The 17,594-nt window shown below is 34.8% G+C and overlaps 1 protein-coding gene across 8 annotated transcripts in view; it reads left to right on the top strand.

Moving 5' to 3' along the window:
- Positions 1 to 17,594, top strand: part of RBBP8 (RB binding protein 8, endonuclease) — a 38,795-nt gene that overhangs the window by 8,159 nt on the left and 13,042 nt on the right. For 7 of the 8 annotated variants that reach the window (XM_067290645.1, XM_067290644.1, XM_067290649.1 and 4 more), the window contains 9 exons: positions 805 to 847; positions 5,339 to 5,434; positions 7,196 to 7,308; positions 8,633 to 8,708; positions 11,895 to 12,064; positions 13,583 to 13,684; positions 14,788 to 14,885; positions 15,545 to 15,672; positions 16,640 to 17,525. In XM_067290645.1, the coding sequence (XP_067146746.1) occupies positions 805 to 847; positions 5,339 to 5,434; positions 7,196 to 7,308; positions 8,633 to 8,708; positions 11,895 to 12,064; positions 13,583 to 13,684; positions 14,788 to 14,885; positions 15,545 to 15,672; positions 16,640 to 17,525 (1,712 nt within the window). Of the gene's footprint in view, positions 1 to 804; positions 848 to 5,338; positions 5,435 to 7,195; positions 7,309 to 8,632; positions 8,709 to 9,089; positions 9,171 to 11,894; positions 12,065 to 13,582; positions 13,685 to 14,787; positions 14,886 to 15,544; positions 15,673 to 16,639; positions 17,526 to 17,594 lie in introns of those variants that run through there. The other variant, XM_067290650.1, reaches the window with a different exon arrangement.

The raw sequence follows: 17,594 nt of genomic DNA, 5'->3' as shown, positions 1-17,594 counted from the left end.
ATAGTACTGTGGCCCACCTATTAAGCCCTGCCATACCTAAAGTACCTTTGCCTGCATGTGCACACACACCCAAAACAATGCAAGCAGATTGGTAAGTCTGCTGTCTGTCAGCTGATGATTCCTGTCCAAGAGCATCGTTGGTATTTGCAAACTTTTTTTACTTCTGCAGAGGACAGGTGTTGTGTAGCTTTTGGAGTGTGGAGACCTTAGTGGGAGAAGGGCCACGTAATGAGGTATCATTCTTCTGTCCACCCAAAAAGGGTTCCAAAGACGCTTTGGCTGAGAGGGTCTTGTGGCATACCTCAAATGGAGTATGTTGTGGTTTGTGTAGTTTAAAGCCTTAAATTATTTATTCTTAATAAGCTTCCTGTATGCATATACATTATAATACATTTTTCAATTCAGTGGTTGGATACTAGATTTCAAGTAAAGAATTATGTATTTATGTGTATATACAGATAGCACAAAGTATTATGTGTATACACATTCAATGAAAATACTTTAACGCTTGGTACTCCCAGTAAAGTATGGGCTTTTTTTTCCACAAAGAAGGTGTTTTAAGTGGAAGTGCGGGTGTTTAGTTTATTACAGAGTTCCCATTTCCCAGGGATCTTAATGGCTGTTTTTGCTTCCAATGTCCAGTAGAACATATCCAAGAAGTCCAGAATGAACCATTTTCTCTCCAAATCAGTGATTTTTTTCTTTCTTGCAGATATCAGTGGCAAAAGGAAGGTTTGTTTATCGTTCCACTAATTTTGTTAAATCAAAATTGTTTAATACATGTTTTTTCCTTCCTCTTTTCAGGCTTACAGCTGAAAATATCCAAACTGAAAAAGGAAAGATGCTTGTAAGTACACATCCTGATGATCTAATCTATTAAAGGAGATTCTGAATGCAATTAACAAGCTGTAATACCTGTAAGATCAATTGAGGTTTTATGGATGCTTCCTTCATAGATATATACAACTCTGTTCACCTGAATAATTCAGCTGAAGTCATCTAAAGATGTACATAACTTTTTAAAGGGTGTGTAACCTGAACATTAGGCTTGCCTTCCTTGAACAAATGACTGGTAAGATTTCCTGTCTGTGATATTTTTAGGATGCCCATCAAGGATGCTTGACATTTCTAATATGAAAAATTATCAGGGAGACATTTTAAGATTGAGCTCAAATTTGTAAAAGAGAATTTGTAAGTGACAAGACAATATTTAAAAATTTCTTTTGCTAGATGTTTGTTTTTTAATATCAGCTTCAGGGCCTTTAACCTGGCTTTTAGATAGTCAGCAAAGGTTCTGGTAATAACCTTGCTAAATTTTGGTCAGTTCTCATACTTAAAGATGTTATGTGAGTCTTCTGCAGTCATTTTTTACTTGTTATCTTGAGTTTGTTCATTAGAAACAATTTGGAAAAAAAATTACTTGGGTATTTTCCATTTTGAAAAGCAACATAATTGTATGAAACATACTAAAGAAATAAAATTAAACTCTTCTGACCGTAATCAAAAAAAGGTGCATACTTATATGCCCAACGTTGCCATCTGAAGCCAAAGATACACAGTTTTATGGAGCCACCACAATGCTCTCAAGCGTAGTTTTCTGTGTTCAGATTGTGCTTTTTCAAAATTAACAATGTGTCTGTCATAGTCTAGCCATTTTTCTGCCTCATTCATTCCTGTTATGTGGTTTTTGCGGGTTTTTTGTTTGTTTTTGGTTGTTGTTTTTTTAGTTTTCACCTGCATAAATAATTATCCTGTTTGTAGTTATGTTTTTCAAACAGTATAAACAAGAATTAACCCTCCCTTGGGTTAGAAAAATTATGTCATTATGTAGCCTTTTTTTGTACAACAGTAACTCAATAAGCTCTAGCATTTCTTCTATGAACTCCCCAATATGTTTATATTTATGGTTGGGAGGGAAACAAAGGTGACTGTCCATAGGAGTGAAGTCCCTTTAGTGGAATTAGTGTTTTCTTTTCCTGTAGCATGAAATATCTAAATGCATCTTAAAAATACATTGGCTTTTTGTGTGCTTTACTGTACTACAATACATACTTAACTTGCTGTTTAGTTTTTATTATCACTGCTCTTCAGTAATTATAACTGTCTCCTTTCTAGAAAATTTGTTTGTATTTGTTTTCATTTAGCTTTCATAGGAATTACCTTCAGTTGTGCCTGTGTTGCTGCCTTCCCTAGATATCTTTTCATATTTTATCCATCCTTTGTGGTGCTTGAGCCTCCTCTGAACTTCATTGTTTTATGCTCATTTCAGTTAAATAACCTCCCTCCTGCTGGCATTTGATAATCCACAGTAGCATTTTGAGCCTGCAGTGTCATGTTTTCCCACTTTTCAGCTGCATTCTTACCGATCTGAGCTGTGAAGGCTATAGACATTTGCCTATGGGTTTGAGTTTTGTCTGCACGGTGTCACTCTGATGCTTGCTGCGTGGGTGCCTCCCTGTTTTCTCTGTGCTTCCTGGGGATTGAAGGCTGCTGCAAAGCTGCCAGAGGATAACCGTGACAGCAGAAGGAACAGTTCAGGACACAAAGGGAAGGATTAATTATTCTGTTTCACAACATCCTTCTTATCCCAGAACCATAAGGATTTCCTGCATTCACCCCAAACCCACAGCGGGGTCTGCAATCCCAGCAGTACCCTTGTCGCTAATTCTCTGTTCCCCTACACGTGCATCTGCTTTGCAGCAGCAAGATTTGTCAACTTCTTTACAGCTTCTTGTTTGATGTCTAAATATTGCTGGAGCACAGTATATTGACAATTTGCAGTTGCTGTTCAGGTTTGCATAAGAGGTGACAAATGATACAAAAGAGATGTGGCAATAGAATCCCACTGCTTGTTTAGTCTGTCGGCAGATTTTCAGTCTGTTGGAAATATTAATTCAAATGGATTTTATAAAGCTTTTGAGAAGGGGGGGTGTTTCATGGAATCTTGTCAGATATTTCATTAAAATCCAAACAGCTTATCTATTGTTCATATCTTTTAAGACATGCTTACTAAACATTAATATCAATAATGCAGTACCACAAGCAATCTAGTTTTTTACTGAGCATGGGTGTGCTACTGGGGTTATTAGATGGCTTTCAGTTAACAAATATTTGGTGCTGTGTTTTATCATCACAGGATGCACTTACTCAATTTGGGGGAAAAAATCAGTCTGACACCCTTTTAGTTCTTATGTGCAATCCCCCCCCCCCCAAAAAAAATGTGGTTGTTTCACTTTTAATCTAAAAGGGTAAACTATTGCTATTGTTATTAACTTAACCTTGTGTGTCATGAGTTGTTTCCACATTCTAAAAAGCTTATATGGATCAGTTCATTTTCTAGATGATGAATATTAAGTTATGTGACTGGACACATACCGCATGGTTTAATTGTTGTTTTCTGGAATCTTTCTACAATCACCACATTGTAGATACAGTGCTCTTATATTGGAGGTCTTGTTCTCCTTGATGCTTCTGAATACCTGAGGTTTAATATTTCAGACTTGTTATTGTCAGCTGACAATGAGCTCCTTATGTTTTACTCCAGCATTGGAGCTAATGACTTGTAAATGCTAGGTTAGAGACCATTCATTATGAAGAGTGCCTTCATAGCCAAAAATGTCCATCAGGTATGTCAGCTGCTTTGGAATATTTTAAAAAAAGAAAGCGTTTTGTTCCTTTTGTCATTTTATTATCTTAATGCATCATTTTGCTAGATTTAGATGGAAGGGATGGAGTATTAGTATATGTTGTGTCTTTTTTATGAATAACTTAATGCCATAGAATAATGATATAAAGGTGGCTTGAGAAAAGTTTTTAAAATTGGATATATTAGGCTTTCTTTTAAGTTTCATAAACTGTGGAAAACATGAGGTTTTCCCCATAAACATCAGAAAAATATAGACCTCTCTTTTCTGGCTTTTCCGTTTTACCATTGCCTGCCTATACTTGGTTAATCAACTTTAAACTTTGTCTTCCCAAGTAGAAAGCACAAATGCTAAATGGTTCCTCATGCTTTTTATATTTAACCATTTTTTATGTTGTGTATGCAGCTTAAAGGCACAATATTGGTCTGGAGCGTAGTACTGGAAAATAACATTTCTAATTTTAAATTTCAGAATTAATAAAATATGTCTGGACAGTACACTGCAGAAACTTCTTGCTATTCCATTCACTTTATGAATGATGGTTATTAATTTCCTGTATTACTCTTAATATCCGCAGGATGTAAATGTGTTTGGATAGCATATCTTAAAGGGATAGTGCTTATTTGAAAGTATATCTGTGTAAAAGAGTTGTATCAACAAGCTAGTAAATATGGTTTCATTTATGTTATGTGTGTGCTTAGCAGCTTTTTGTCAACCAATTTCATGGCTTCCTTAAACAATGCGTCTCAAGCATGCTGAAAACAAACACCTGCATTCATGGAATATACAAAGGATACTATGGTAAAAAGAAGAGCTGGGAATGAGTTCTCAGAAGTTAATTATTTTCATGTTACATGGATTCAGCTGCTTAGCTTTTAATGAAAGTTGCTCTTTTTGTAGAGAAAACGTGTGTTTGTTGCTTACACCTTGTTTGTGTCTTGACACAGCACATTGTGATCTGATAATTAAAATGAAGCTAAAGTTGTGAAGTAGATGTTACTGATGCTTTTCCTTAGCTCTTTTGAGGAGGCGATGGTCTTTATTAATAAAAACAGTTCTGGCTTTTGGCAAGAAATTTCCTCTAAGCTCTTGTCCTGTTTCTGAGACATTTGGGAAGAGAGTTTGTTTCCCAGTATTCATATTCTGAGAAGCCATCTTCTATAGACTCTGGGAATTGCTGCCTGAGAAACTAAAACTCCGGTGGATCTGAAGATTTATTAGAGCTTTACAAACCTAATGTGGCTTGCCATGGTACAAGATACAGTTATTGCTAGGAAAGAGTATAATGACAGAGACCTGAGGGAGGAAGTTCCCAGTTAGTTCCCTAACAGCTCAAGTAGATAGTAAAGAAAAGTTCTTGAGTTTACATTCCCTGGAGTTGTTACTTGAATAGCATTAGCTTTTATGCCTTGACTGTAGTCAGCTGTATATTCGTCTTGAGCAAAAATCAGATTTATCAACAAAAATTGAACTCTAATATGAATGAGGAACTAACTACTCCTTTTCTAACTCAGATATTGTTAAGTTACCATCCATCAAAAACATTGGTTTCATTTATCCTCAACTTAGTATTTTTTGCTGATTATCAATTACATTTCCCAAGAATAAGAAACATACCAGAGCCATAATTCTGTACTGAAAAGATAATAGCTGTAAGTTAAAGCTAGAAGTAACTTTTCTCTATTTGATTTTAGGGATGCAGAGAGGCTTGAAGAGTTTTACACCAAGAACCAACAGCTCAGAGAGCAGCAAAAAGCACTTCATGATACTATCAAAGTTTTAGAAGACAGGTGAATTTGTGGTTTTTTTCTTTTATTTTTGAGTTTGTCCTGTTTCATTTTGTTCTTAAAGACTCCTTTTCTAAAACAATTCAAATAGTGTGTTTTAAATAAAAGTGTAGAATTTAGATTTTTCTGATTGAATTACGTTTTTGTTTTGTTATTTCCTAACTGCTAACATGCTTAGTGCAGTAAAGATAAGAGAAGTTAAATAGGTCAGCTTGGGAGGTAGAGGGTAGCCATTTTAAAGCATCTACTTTTACAAAAAAGGATATAAAAGTAAGTTTAATGTCAATCAAGAAACATCTAAACTGAAGACTGCTGGAACGTTTGGATAGGACAAGATCCCTTAGAAAAAAATACAAATACAAAAAGTAAAGGCAAACTATACAGTATACTTCAGAAGTAATTAACTAGGAAATCTTTCAGATTTGAGGGCCTTTTTTCATCTGTCTTTTTTATGTAAATTTAATCACCAGTTTCGTCTCTTGTATTCTTTCAAACTCAGCCATTCTGATTGCCTTTTGACCCCACTATGCTTTTCCCTTATTTGGCCCAGTTTAATCTGATATCAAAAAAACCCCAAACCGATAGACAATTACAGTGCATTTTTTATCTTTTAAAAACTTGTAACTTTTCAGAATGTGTATGTTAAATTTGTTATTAATAGGCTCTCAGAAGCCTGAATGTATAAAATGGCTTAATTCAAGGAGAGAATACTGTGTGTTTATGACACAGATAGTCAGAAAATCGAGTGTGAAGAGGTGTTCAGTATTCTGCTCTTAAACCAAGATATAGTTTATTATTTCAGTTGCAGAATTGGAAACTTTAGCTACTTTATTTGTGCTTCATGGGCTAACAGTGGAAATGCAGTGGAACACTTAACAGTGGAACTCTTAACCAATAGGTGTCTTATTTGGCAGGCAAAAGACATTCTGGTTTTCACTTTTGTAATACCGTTAGCTTATTGTTGCTAAAAGAAAAAAATACACTTTCAGTTATCTGTAAAATGAACACATATTTCGTAGCAGGAATAAATGTGTCAGGTAAAATGGACTAATTATACAAAGTCCTTTTCTGCCCAATGGTATGCTTTAAGCACTGGGTGGTCTAAACCATGAGAGACAGTGGAGGCTATGCCTCACATGGACATTTGGATAAGCTGCTAAATATTTGTGTCTAGTTATTAACTACCTAGATAAAGAATTTCACATTCACTTGGTATTGGTTACAGACTGACCTTATTTGTCCTCTTAATTTTACTGCTTTGCTTTATGGCTAATAGATATCTTGCTAAGGCATAATTCTTAGATAAAGCAATAATTATAGTTATTTTGATTTTTATATATGCTGGAATATTATTGAAATGTCTGTTGCAAGTTCAAGAAGAAATTATTTGTTTGTTTACATTTGTTTGAATGAACTGCTCTTACAAATTATCATTCCTATTTCACTTATATCTGATGGAATGCTTATTAAAACCCCTTACAAAGGCTCTCAGTGGCAGAGTGTAGCACACTCCACCTAAGATATATACATTGTTTAAGAAGTATCTGGTACTGGCAGTCATTTGTGCAAGCTATGGTATGTGTAGTATCAGGTCGTTCAAAAATCTCAAGGTGTTGCTGTGTCAGTGTATGTTAGTGATGTTCTGCATAGTTTTTAGAAACTTTCTAGTTTTCATTGTTCAAAGAGCCAGTTAACTATTGATAATCCACTTCATGTATGACAATGTTTTCATAACAGATGTACTTTCTCTTAATTCTCTTGTAGATTAAGAGCAGGATTATGTGATCGCTGTGCTGTAACTGAAGAACATATGAGAAAGAAACAGCAAGAGTTTGAAAATATCCGGCAGCAGAATCTTAAACTTATCACTGAGCTTAGTGAGTTTTATCCATGCATCTGAAGACAAAATTTGTAAACTAATGCTTCATGAATTTCTGTGAAGCCGCAAAAGAATCCCATCACACCAGGCAGCTTGTAGCCAGTTCACTTTGAAATAAGGAGCTAGTGCGTATGGGAGAGGAAAAAAATAAACTAATTGTTCTAGTAAACATCTGTGTAAGGTTCTAGATGACAAGAAGGCAGGATGCATCAAATCTTTTCATGAAGAAAGATGTTAATGCTCTCTTTATCATTAATTATTTTGTAACAGTGAGTCATCTTGCCTCACCATTCAAGGATGAGCAGGTATTCAGTGAAATGTAAATTGTGGGAAATGGCAGACACAAACTGGCTTTTCAGTGTTTGATTAAATTATGGAAATACCAAATTCTGTATTGATACAGATTATATCAAATTGTCAGGACTATTAATTTTGTATATTTATATCAAGAATATTCAGAAATCTTGTGTTTAATGACAACAACAAACAGAGTACAAACAGAGCTTTTAAATTAAGCTCTGGGTCTTAAAAATCAGGATGATACCTCTGTTGGGTACAAATCATACTGACCACTGTCTGACAGAATGTTAGACTTCTATGGACATTGGGTTGAGATCTGTGACATTTTCCGTGTGTTGCCTCAACCAAGCAAAAAGATCAATAAAGAATAATCCAGAGGTAAAATATGCAACAAAAAACTCGGAACAAGAAAGTGAACATTAAAATGAACAAAAAAGGTGGGAGCTTTCATTCCACTAATTTGAGACAGTATGGAAAAAAAGGCTGAAGGTAACAGAATAAGTTTGTGAATTGTAATGAATTGAAAATTAAGAAAAATAAAATCAAAGATTTCTGACTAACCTCTCTTTACTATTAAATTCCAAAATATTTAACTGATTTTGTAAGAATAGTTTTTCCTCTCTCTCCAGCTAGCTGGTTGTTTCTGTGGCTAAAAATATATTCTAATTATTTTATTCTTCATATGCTGCCTTCACTCTGAAGCAATTTTGTCCCTGGAGCTGTGTAAGCAATTCAGTCATCTTTACAGCCCTGGCTCACTTATACACACATGGACAAAAGTAATTAATGATTGAATGGAATTAATATTGTAATCCAATAATTGTGATACCTTTGTCTTTTTTAACTATCATTTTGTAACCTTTTTAATGACTAACTTGAAAATTAATTTTGGTAAACTGTTGGATGCAGGGGGATTGTGGTTTTAGAATTGATTCTGTTTTCTTAAAGGACCTAGCAAAATCAAATATAACATGCTGCTACCATGTGTGCACTGATTTTTTTTTTTTATATATAAATTGCAGTGAATGAAAAAAACAACTTACAAGATGAAAATAAAAAGATATCTGAACAATTCCAGCAATTGCAGAAGCAGTTGGAGTAAGTTGAGGGGTTTTTGTTTGTTTTTTCCTTTTTTTTTTTCCCCCCCCCGTTCCTCAATAACAACTTCTGGGAATATAAAGGTCAGCTTTTTTTTTTTTTTAAATAAACCTGAATTTGCTCTTAATAGATTGTCAAATGATAGTCTACTGCCACTTTGTATTAAAAATGGAAAACTAGCATCTTGCTAATGTACAGAAATTTTGCTCTTTTAACTGTGTGCATAGGGGGATTTTTTGTTTTTGTTTTTTGCAAAGGGTAACAGAGATACATTTGTCACGGAAATTCTGTTTTGATGATTGTTCTAAATTATTTTGGTCTTTGTGCATAGTAAAGCCTTACTTCTCATTCTTTTATTCCTCTGTAGACACTTTGCCAATTCTTTCTTCCTAGGATGAGACTTTAGGAAACTACTTTATCCAATAGTCAAGCAATTCCAGGATCTTCTGATACATTTTTGAAGTAAATTTATAATAATTCTACAATTAAAAAAAATCTCAGTAAATTTTGCAAGAAACCCATAAAAATAAAGAGCAACAAATTGACTATCAAATTGTAATCTGATGGGATAGCAAGAATGTGCCACGTAGTGTTGTGGTTAATATACAAATATGTTGCACTATGTAAGGCAGAGGTAGTACTTGTTTCTTGTATAGCTGTGGTCTGACATCACCTGAAATTTATTTTCATTTTGGGTTTGGGTTTGGGTTTGGGTTTGACTGGAAGCAGTTGCGTTACATGGCAGGAGAGGGGGAGAATGGAGATGGAGAGGCAGACTTGATCTGTGAGGCTTTTTCTGCGTATAATTTTTTCTTTTCTTTGTCTGAAAACATGCTTGATACAGGAGCAAGCAAATTCAGTTCATGGTGCCTGCGGTTCTATTCCTTAGTATTTCTCAGTTGCTCTCCCATCTTTTGTACCTTAATCATCCTTTTTTTTCTCCTGTTTGCATTTCATCTTGTTGAAATGATATTTTTTAATACCAATTAGTAATAAACTTCTATATGCCTTCCATTGTATAATTGCCATTCTATAACGGGTCTCCTATGTAGCCTGACAGCAGTTAGGAAGTAACATTAGCAAAATTAATTTACGCTAGACAAAATCATGCAAGTTTATTACCTTGAGCCCCAGTCTGGCAATTTAGCTTCCAGTAACCATCTCATGGTATATTGGCCACTGTAGGAAAGTTGAAAATTATGAATGTAACACTAAGTTATTTGCTCAGTATGCTAAGTATTTATTTAAATGAGTGCACAATTGTATGGATTAACAATGATTAACAAGGATAGTCTTGCTGTTTTTAATATATCCATTACATTTAGTTGTTTCGATTGAACTATAGTCATGTTGCATTATTTAGAATGAATAATTCAGATCAATGTAACACCATCACACAGGAGTGAGGTAACAGATTTTATCCAGTGCATGCCATCAAGTAAGACTGCAAACATCTAATTTCTTTTGTTATGAAGATTTTCTATTCTAGAAAAAAATCTGAGTGTCCCTTATAAATAGGAAGTAAACCAAATTTAGGAAGAATTGTACTATCCAGTCCTTTATCAGATTAGAATTTCATTATCCATGGATGGAAACAGCATGGAAGTTTCTTCAAAAATCTGTTATGGGATCTCAAATAAATGTTTTAGTAACTTAGAAATGATTTGATGCATATTTATAATGTATAGCATATATGGCAGCTTCTTCATTTGTTTGGTTTTTGTAGTGGTATTTAGGAAATACCTCCTGGTTGACATAGAATAAAGATGCAGAAAAATATATTTATAGCAGGCTAATTTTTCATGCAGGGCCACATGTGTTCGTAAATTTAAATAGAACTCTAGCAGCTAACTTCTATTTATACAGTTACCTTGCAAAGGTAATGTTTTACTGTTTATTTTGCTTTGTTTTTTTTAAAATATTTTCAGTAGATGGTACAGCTTTACAGTTGTAGTTTCTGTGTAAACATTCTGGAAAAGAGGAATTATAAAAACACGCATTAGGATTCATCAAGATTTCAGAGAAGCAAATAAATGCATCAGTGTTTTTCATTAAATATTCAAAGTTAGTCATGGTAAAAAGCCTAACTTTGCAAAAATTCTTTTGACTCGAGCCAGACAGTATTCCATGGTTTTCCATCATATTAGTAACTTATTCTGTATAAGATACTGTGGCTTACTTTAATGCTAGCAGAAATATATCCATATTTCCTTCTCTTCTCTTAGATCCAAAACCTTATATCCTTCTCTTTATAGTTAGGAAGTTATCTTTTGGCCCTTGTTTTCTTTTGAGTGTGATAAGGAAAAATGCTACTAAAGAAAGATGGTAAAGCAGGCCAAGTTAGGTTTCCTTATGTTTTTCTTCTTACTGCCTCTTCCATTCCTCATTACCACCATATGACAGGAGCAATGGTCTTACTAAGTACTTAACAAACTGCATGTAACTTAAAAGAACTGAAATAAATACTTTTGTTCTTACATCCTTGCTCTATCTGTAAATTTAGATTTTGGAGAGAAAAGACAGTCATTTGTTGCACTGATTTTTATATACTGACTCTTCAGTATACTGTTAAATTTGTCACAGAGAGGAAAATAAAGTTCATAATTCATGTCATGTTTTTGCGTTACATTATTTTTCACACTCTTCTGTAGAGAGCCTATGAGGTAGGTAAGAGGTAACATCAAAGGCTCTGGAGAGGGATTGTTTTTAACAAAGTTCTATTCATTACTATTTAAAATTTGCTAAAAGCTTTTGTTTTGTATTTGAAGACAGTTAATATTCTAGAAGTACACAGGGACTTCCATACTGGAAGAGACCTGGTAGTCCATCAGCTCCAATTTTTTTTCATTGAAGTAGTACAGGTTTCAGAGAAGAAGCTGGAAACCTCACAGTTCCTAGTTTCCAGGAGAAAGTCTTCCATAATGCAGTAGTTAGATGTTGACTTCAGCTGTGAAGAACAAGGGTTGTATACCATTCTCAGGCTTGATGGAGCAATTGTGAATTTGCTGATAGATGTGTCTGAAACCTTGGTTACAGTATTACTTTTTTATATTGTGATGTTATTAAGATTACTGTATTTTCTAAATTTTTGCTTGCTTAAAACATATGATTGTCCTACTTGCTACAACTAAAGCTCTTCATCTTGCTGACTTGGGGTTTTATTTAACCTTTTAATTTTGTCTCCAGAGAGCAAAAGCAACAAGCAGTTGAATTAGAAGAAGGCGTCATTCCAGATTCTCCAGTTCTGACTTCTTCATTTTCTGTGGTTAATCGTATGAGAAGGAAAAAAGAGAATAGGCATATCCGATACACAGAACATACACACCCAGATTTGGAACTTGCTGAAACCAACAGTGGTAAGAGTATTGTATTTGTGCTTAGTTTTGGGGGGGGGGTTAACTAATTTTTAAAGATTTTCTTTTTTTTTTTTTTTAAGGAAGGACTAAAGGAAAATAATGACATATAAATATGATTGCAAGGAGGAAATCTAAAAAAACCCTTGCTAATTGTCTTTTGTGGGGGTTGGGGGGGGCTTTTTTCCATATATGCTATAATATATGACCCAGTGGAAAAAAGGTTTTAACAGTAACTGTTATACCAGCAATATGTTTAAAGCTTGTCTTAACCTCCTACTTAACCATTCCCTCCTCTTATTCATCATCCATGTATACATGCAAATATATTCCAACGCCTATCTCTTCTGCAAATCCAGACAAAAATATGCTCAGGTTTGACTTGTGTGCGCACCTTTATCACCACCTAGTGGAGAGTGAAATATATGTCTTGCCTCATTCAGCCGTTATCCTGCTATCAAAGTGGTACTACTGAAACTGATAGGTATCTAATGCTAGCACCTACATGATGTTTCTTTTTCTAGTTCTGATATGCTGTTTGCATTTGTTTTGTGTCCTTTAGTATTGTGCACATTTAATTTAATCCAAACTTGGTTCTGTATGTCATAGAAATAACTATAATGTATTTTAACCGTAAGAAGTATTTTTAGGAAATAAGGGACTTCTTGGTTGTATTTTAATGATACACAGGAAATATGATAAATAATCCAGGTGCTCTTACCATGTTAATTTATTTCTTGTAGAATAAAAAATATCTTTTAAAAGTATATTTGATTAGAAATAAGAAAACATAAGACTTGACTAAAAGTTTCTTTCCAAAAATAAAAAAGCACAATTGTGGGGTGAGGAGGGTGGGTTATTTACACCCTTTATTTTACGCATCTAATTTTGGTTCTGTGAATAATTTTCTTTCCTTTCTAAATATACCTATTTCTATCTATTTTCTGAATTAAAAAAAACTTGAGCTACTAAATCAAACCAAAGTAAAATACCTAAGAAAGAGGCTATAAGTACCTATCACAATATATAATGGTTATGAAAAGCTGTTGGTGTCCAGCTGGAAAGAACTACACAGCATAAAGAAGGTTGTTTATGTTTCAGATATCAGGCTTTTTGCTTTTTCATTACTTTAGCTGATGCAGGAAATTATTCTCCTGGACAGTTTATTCTTTAATCAGTAGTCCTGCTGCCATATCAAGAGGTAAATTGTAGACTGACTATTTACTGTATGTGCATTCAGTATAGAAAGTGACATAATAATATGTCAGCATTAATTTATGGCAGAAGCTGACTGGCTGGGATCATACCTGCGAGAGAGAGGATTAACATGAAAATTTTGTGAACAATTTGTCATAGTGATACCTCAGAATAAAAAGTCAGATGTGCTTAGTTTAATGGATCTATTGACATATTAAAATTCATGTTCAAGTGCTTTTAAGATCAGGGTCTATATTTAAGCATAATTATCACAGAAGGCTATCTCATTTCACCCTGTGAAAATGTTTATACATCATCTTCTAGAGTTTGGAAAAATTCCACTGTGTTCCACTCAAGTGAACAATCACCATGGAAAGGAGATACTAGTGGCAGACACTTGTGATCCACAGCTGTCCCCTGTGCCAGGTAAGTGTATTAATACCTTTAGTTTTAATTCTTTTCAAAATAAGGACAAGATATAGTAAAATGAGGGGTTATCAGCTGTTGAGATTCAATTCATCATCTGTCTGAACTAAGGAGCCAGAAAAGAAAATTATTTTCAATAGCAGAATTTCTGCTGGAATGCATATCCTGTAAAATTATATAATCTAGTGGACTAGCATCAGGATTTAAAAACTAAGAAATAAAAAGAAGCCCAGTGCAACTTTTGCTACTGACTTCTTATATTTTGGGTTAGTCCCCAATTGTCTTATGTCTGATTTTTTAACTGTAAGGTAGAAGAAAAATATTCCAAGAATTGCATTTACTGTCTGAAGTCAGTATGTAACATTTAAAAGTGCTTTTGTTAATTATTCCCTCTTTTGCAATTGTGAATTGGTATTGCTGTCTTAAGTCTTTCTTCAGAAACCAGTCTTTGAAAGCTTATGTAACATTTCAAGAATTTTCTATGTTGTTGCTTTTTCTATGAAGTTTTTGACTACAGGTGACAGGATTTTGGAATATTCGTGTAGGTCAGGGTCGTAGTGATTGTAGTTCTTGTACTTCCCCATCATATCACTTCTCCCCAGTTTAATAAACTGAAAGATGTTAAACCCCTAAAAGAAGAGAAACTCATCTCTCTTCACTTTCCTAATAAACAAGTTAGAAGAATAATTTTAAGTGTTACCTAGAAAATACGCAACACAGTTCACTATAAATATACACTGTCACACTTCCACTTGCTGTTCTCGGACGACTCATGCCCTGGACTGGGAGTTTGAAAAGCAACTTTTACTTTGATTTGTCTCTATATGTTGATTTTGGGGAGCTGTATCCAAATAGGAAGTATATCTTCCTCTGATACAGCTCTTCCTTATCGGCAGAAATCTTTCTTTTGTCTCTCTCCTCCCCTCACTGCTTCCAGATTTGACTTTGTATGGAACAAGTCAACCTATTTCCATAATTACCAGATCTTAATTTGTTCTAGTTCAGTTCTTTTTTAGTTTTGAGTTTGTATTATCTATATGAGTGGAGTAAAATATTAGAATGTATGTATAACTCATTGAGCGAACTTCTTTCTACCCGCAAAGATAAACAGAGGATCGGAGGCTATCCTGTTCCAAGACCATCTTTTAACTTGGCTGCAGTTGTGGCAGAAACGATTGGACTTGCTGTTCAAGAGGAATCTGTAAGTGATATTCCCAAATTTCTCATATAAACAGCTTTTTATGCCAGTTGTTTTGTAAAACAGTATTTTACTCTTGCTTTAAAATTCTGCAAAAGTGTTGAAGCCCAAATAATCTCATTCTGGTCTGCTTTTGCTCATTTATTACAGAATTGCTCTAGCAAAAAGGAATACAACTGTGCTGACCTGCCCAAAGGGAAGGGAATTCCCACCTTGTAAATGTCTTTCGAGTTTGACTAAGACAGTGAACTAATCTTAGGTCTGCCAGCCTCTATTTGTGCACTAATACAAGTTTGAGACACTAAAATTATCTGGTGATGAGACAGTTTAGTGGCTTAGATTAGATTATTCCATGTTTTTGCTTGGTTGCTGCAGTGAAGATGGTAGAATGCATACTACATACATTTTTCTTATAAATAGAGGAAAATTTATGTCTATGTGTGCATTTGAATGAAAAAGTTTTTGAATTTCTGTAAGTCATCTTTAAAATTTCCTGGTGAAAATTTCATCTCTTCTTTAAATGTTATTATTTTTCAGAGTTTTGAATGGTTCAATTTGAATAGGACTTTGGAGTTCTTATGTGCAAGCCTAGCATATGTATAATTTTTAATTCTAATAGCTTCTCACATTTCCCTTCTTTGTTTTCTTTCATTGCTTGCAAGGAGTCCCAGAGTGTACTGAGTCATCCCACCACTAATACTGTTATGAACCAGGATCCAGAGAGCATGCAGTCTGAAGAGTCAAGAAAACACCCAGCTTCTGAATCAACAAATGATGACAACAGTTTAGGGTGTGTTTCTGCTTGGTTAGAATAACATTGTTTTAAACAGGCTTAAATGAACTTCTGGGTTTAGTAGAACTTAAAGCTTTAAAGCAGTTTGTTTTAAAGATATAGACGTGGAAAAAACTAGATATTTTCATATTATATGAACTTCTTTCAAGTAAATAAGTTAGCATTAGAAGAAAAGGAACTATAAAATTGCGAAACTGTGGACTTTTTCTTCTCTCTCAAACTTTTGATGTGGGCTTTTGATATACAGCCTCCCACCCTCACTGATTTCTTGTTATTGAGAGGTATCTTCTGAGGTCCCTAAACCTGGGAGTAAGTGGCCTGGGGTGAGAAAATGAACAAAAAGCTTTTCTTCTGCTGACAAGATGTCATATCAGTGGGCTGTTGCTCTTTCCACCCTCTTCAGGGTGTTGTGGCCTAAACTGGATTTATTTAGCACCCATTTGTCATCTTGAAGGACAGGAAACTACTTGAAGTGTGTGTTGGAGTGTGCGAGAGTACCTGAAAGAAACTTGCAGATTTTTGCTTCATTTGCAGAAGGTTAGAGAATCTGTTGTTGCGCTGATAAGATCTATATAGAAACCTAGGTAGGCTTCTGTATCAACCTTTCCTGCTTTCTTCCATATGACTGCACTGAAAGGTGAGAAGCCCTTTGGTAGGAGAGATTCCTAGGTGGGCTTAATTCTGTCCTTGATTCTCAGTTGAATGTGGAATATAATTTGACACCACACTAAAATAAAAGACTAGGTTTGTGTTTGCCTGCCTTTTACAGTTCTTCTTGCAACAATACTCCTAGACCAAAAGTTTCTCTTTTCTTTTTCCTTCAGTTTTCAGTTACTACTAGCAGGTCTGACAGGTTTAACGTGTATCACTGTTAGGAAACTTACATCTCTTGCATATCCCCTTTTCTTACCCCTCCAGCTCCCTGTGTACACCAGAAAAATATTTCATCTCTTGCTGTATTCAGTCTTTCAGAGCCGTCTCAGAACACTCCACCACATGTTGACTGGGATTCTCAGGTAGCTTCTCCCGTTTTTGGAGCTTCTAGCAGTATGAAGAACAACTCAAGTACTAGTCATGCCCCTTGTATTTTAGATTCAGGATTGAAGCCTAATCTCAAAACCAACCCCTTCAACAATCCTTCCAGTTCCAGATCTCATAAAAGTAGATCAAAATCTGAAGATGTTGCTTTTGTTGCACCACTTAACCTTGGAACTGAAATCAACTCAGTTATCAGCCAGGCCTCTATCAATAGGCAGATGGTTGTGAAAAAGAATGCTAACGAGGCTGGAACTTGTGTTGGAAACACTTGTGCAGCTAAAAATGAGGTGATCAAGAATGATGTCTTTCTCATACACCATAAGCAGCTAGAAGGCAGGTGTGCTAAGAGAAAGAAAGCTGAAGATGAGCATGCAATTAGCTGTGAAAAAGCATCCTTCAACAAAGAGAACTCTATGCCTTTCCGAGCAGACGTTCAGCTTGTTAATGGAGAACATACAGTTGATAAACCCTTGGATCTGTCTGATCGCTTCTCTGGAGTTCGTTGCCAAGAGAAAAAACAAGAAAGTGAGGAAACCTGTAAAAATAGACTGAAGCAGGTGACTCTGCATGCTGTTTTTTCACAGCTAGGGAAGCCCATTTCTGAGGGTTCACCATCCATTCAAAATACCAACAGTGAGAGTTGTTTGTTTGGCAGAGATTTACAAGAGGAACCTTATGTACCAGAGGTAATGCTGGGAAAAACATTCCCAGAAAACAAAAAACAGATCCAAATGAAAGATGATGTTCCTCCCTTCAAAATTGCACCACTGCTAAACACTGTAGAGACAGAACATCTTTTTGATGACATGAAGGTATGTTTTTCTGATGATTTTTTTTTTTCTTCCTCTTTGGAATATTATTTTAAAGTGTTTGGAAATGGT

The sequence above is a fragment of the Apteryx mantelli genome, chromosome 2, assembly GCF_036417845.1.
Source record: "Apteryx mantelli isolate bAptMan1 chromosome 2, bAptMan1.hap1, whole genome shotgun sequence".
NCBI classification, from domain to species: domain Eukaryota; kingdom Metazoa; phylum Chordata; class Aves; order Apterygiformes; family Apterygidae; genus Apteryx; species Apteryx mantelli.
Note: the sequence above shows the minus strand (reverse complement) of the source record. Positions and strands in the feature narration are given on the sequence as shown.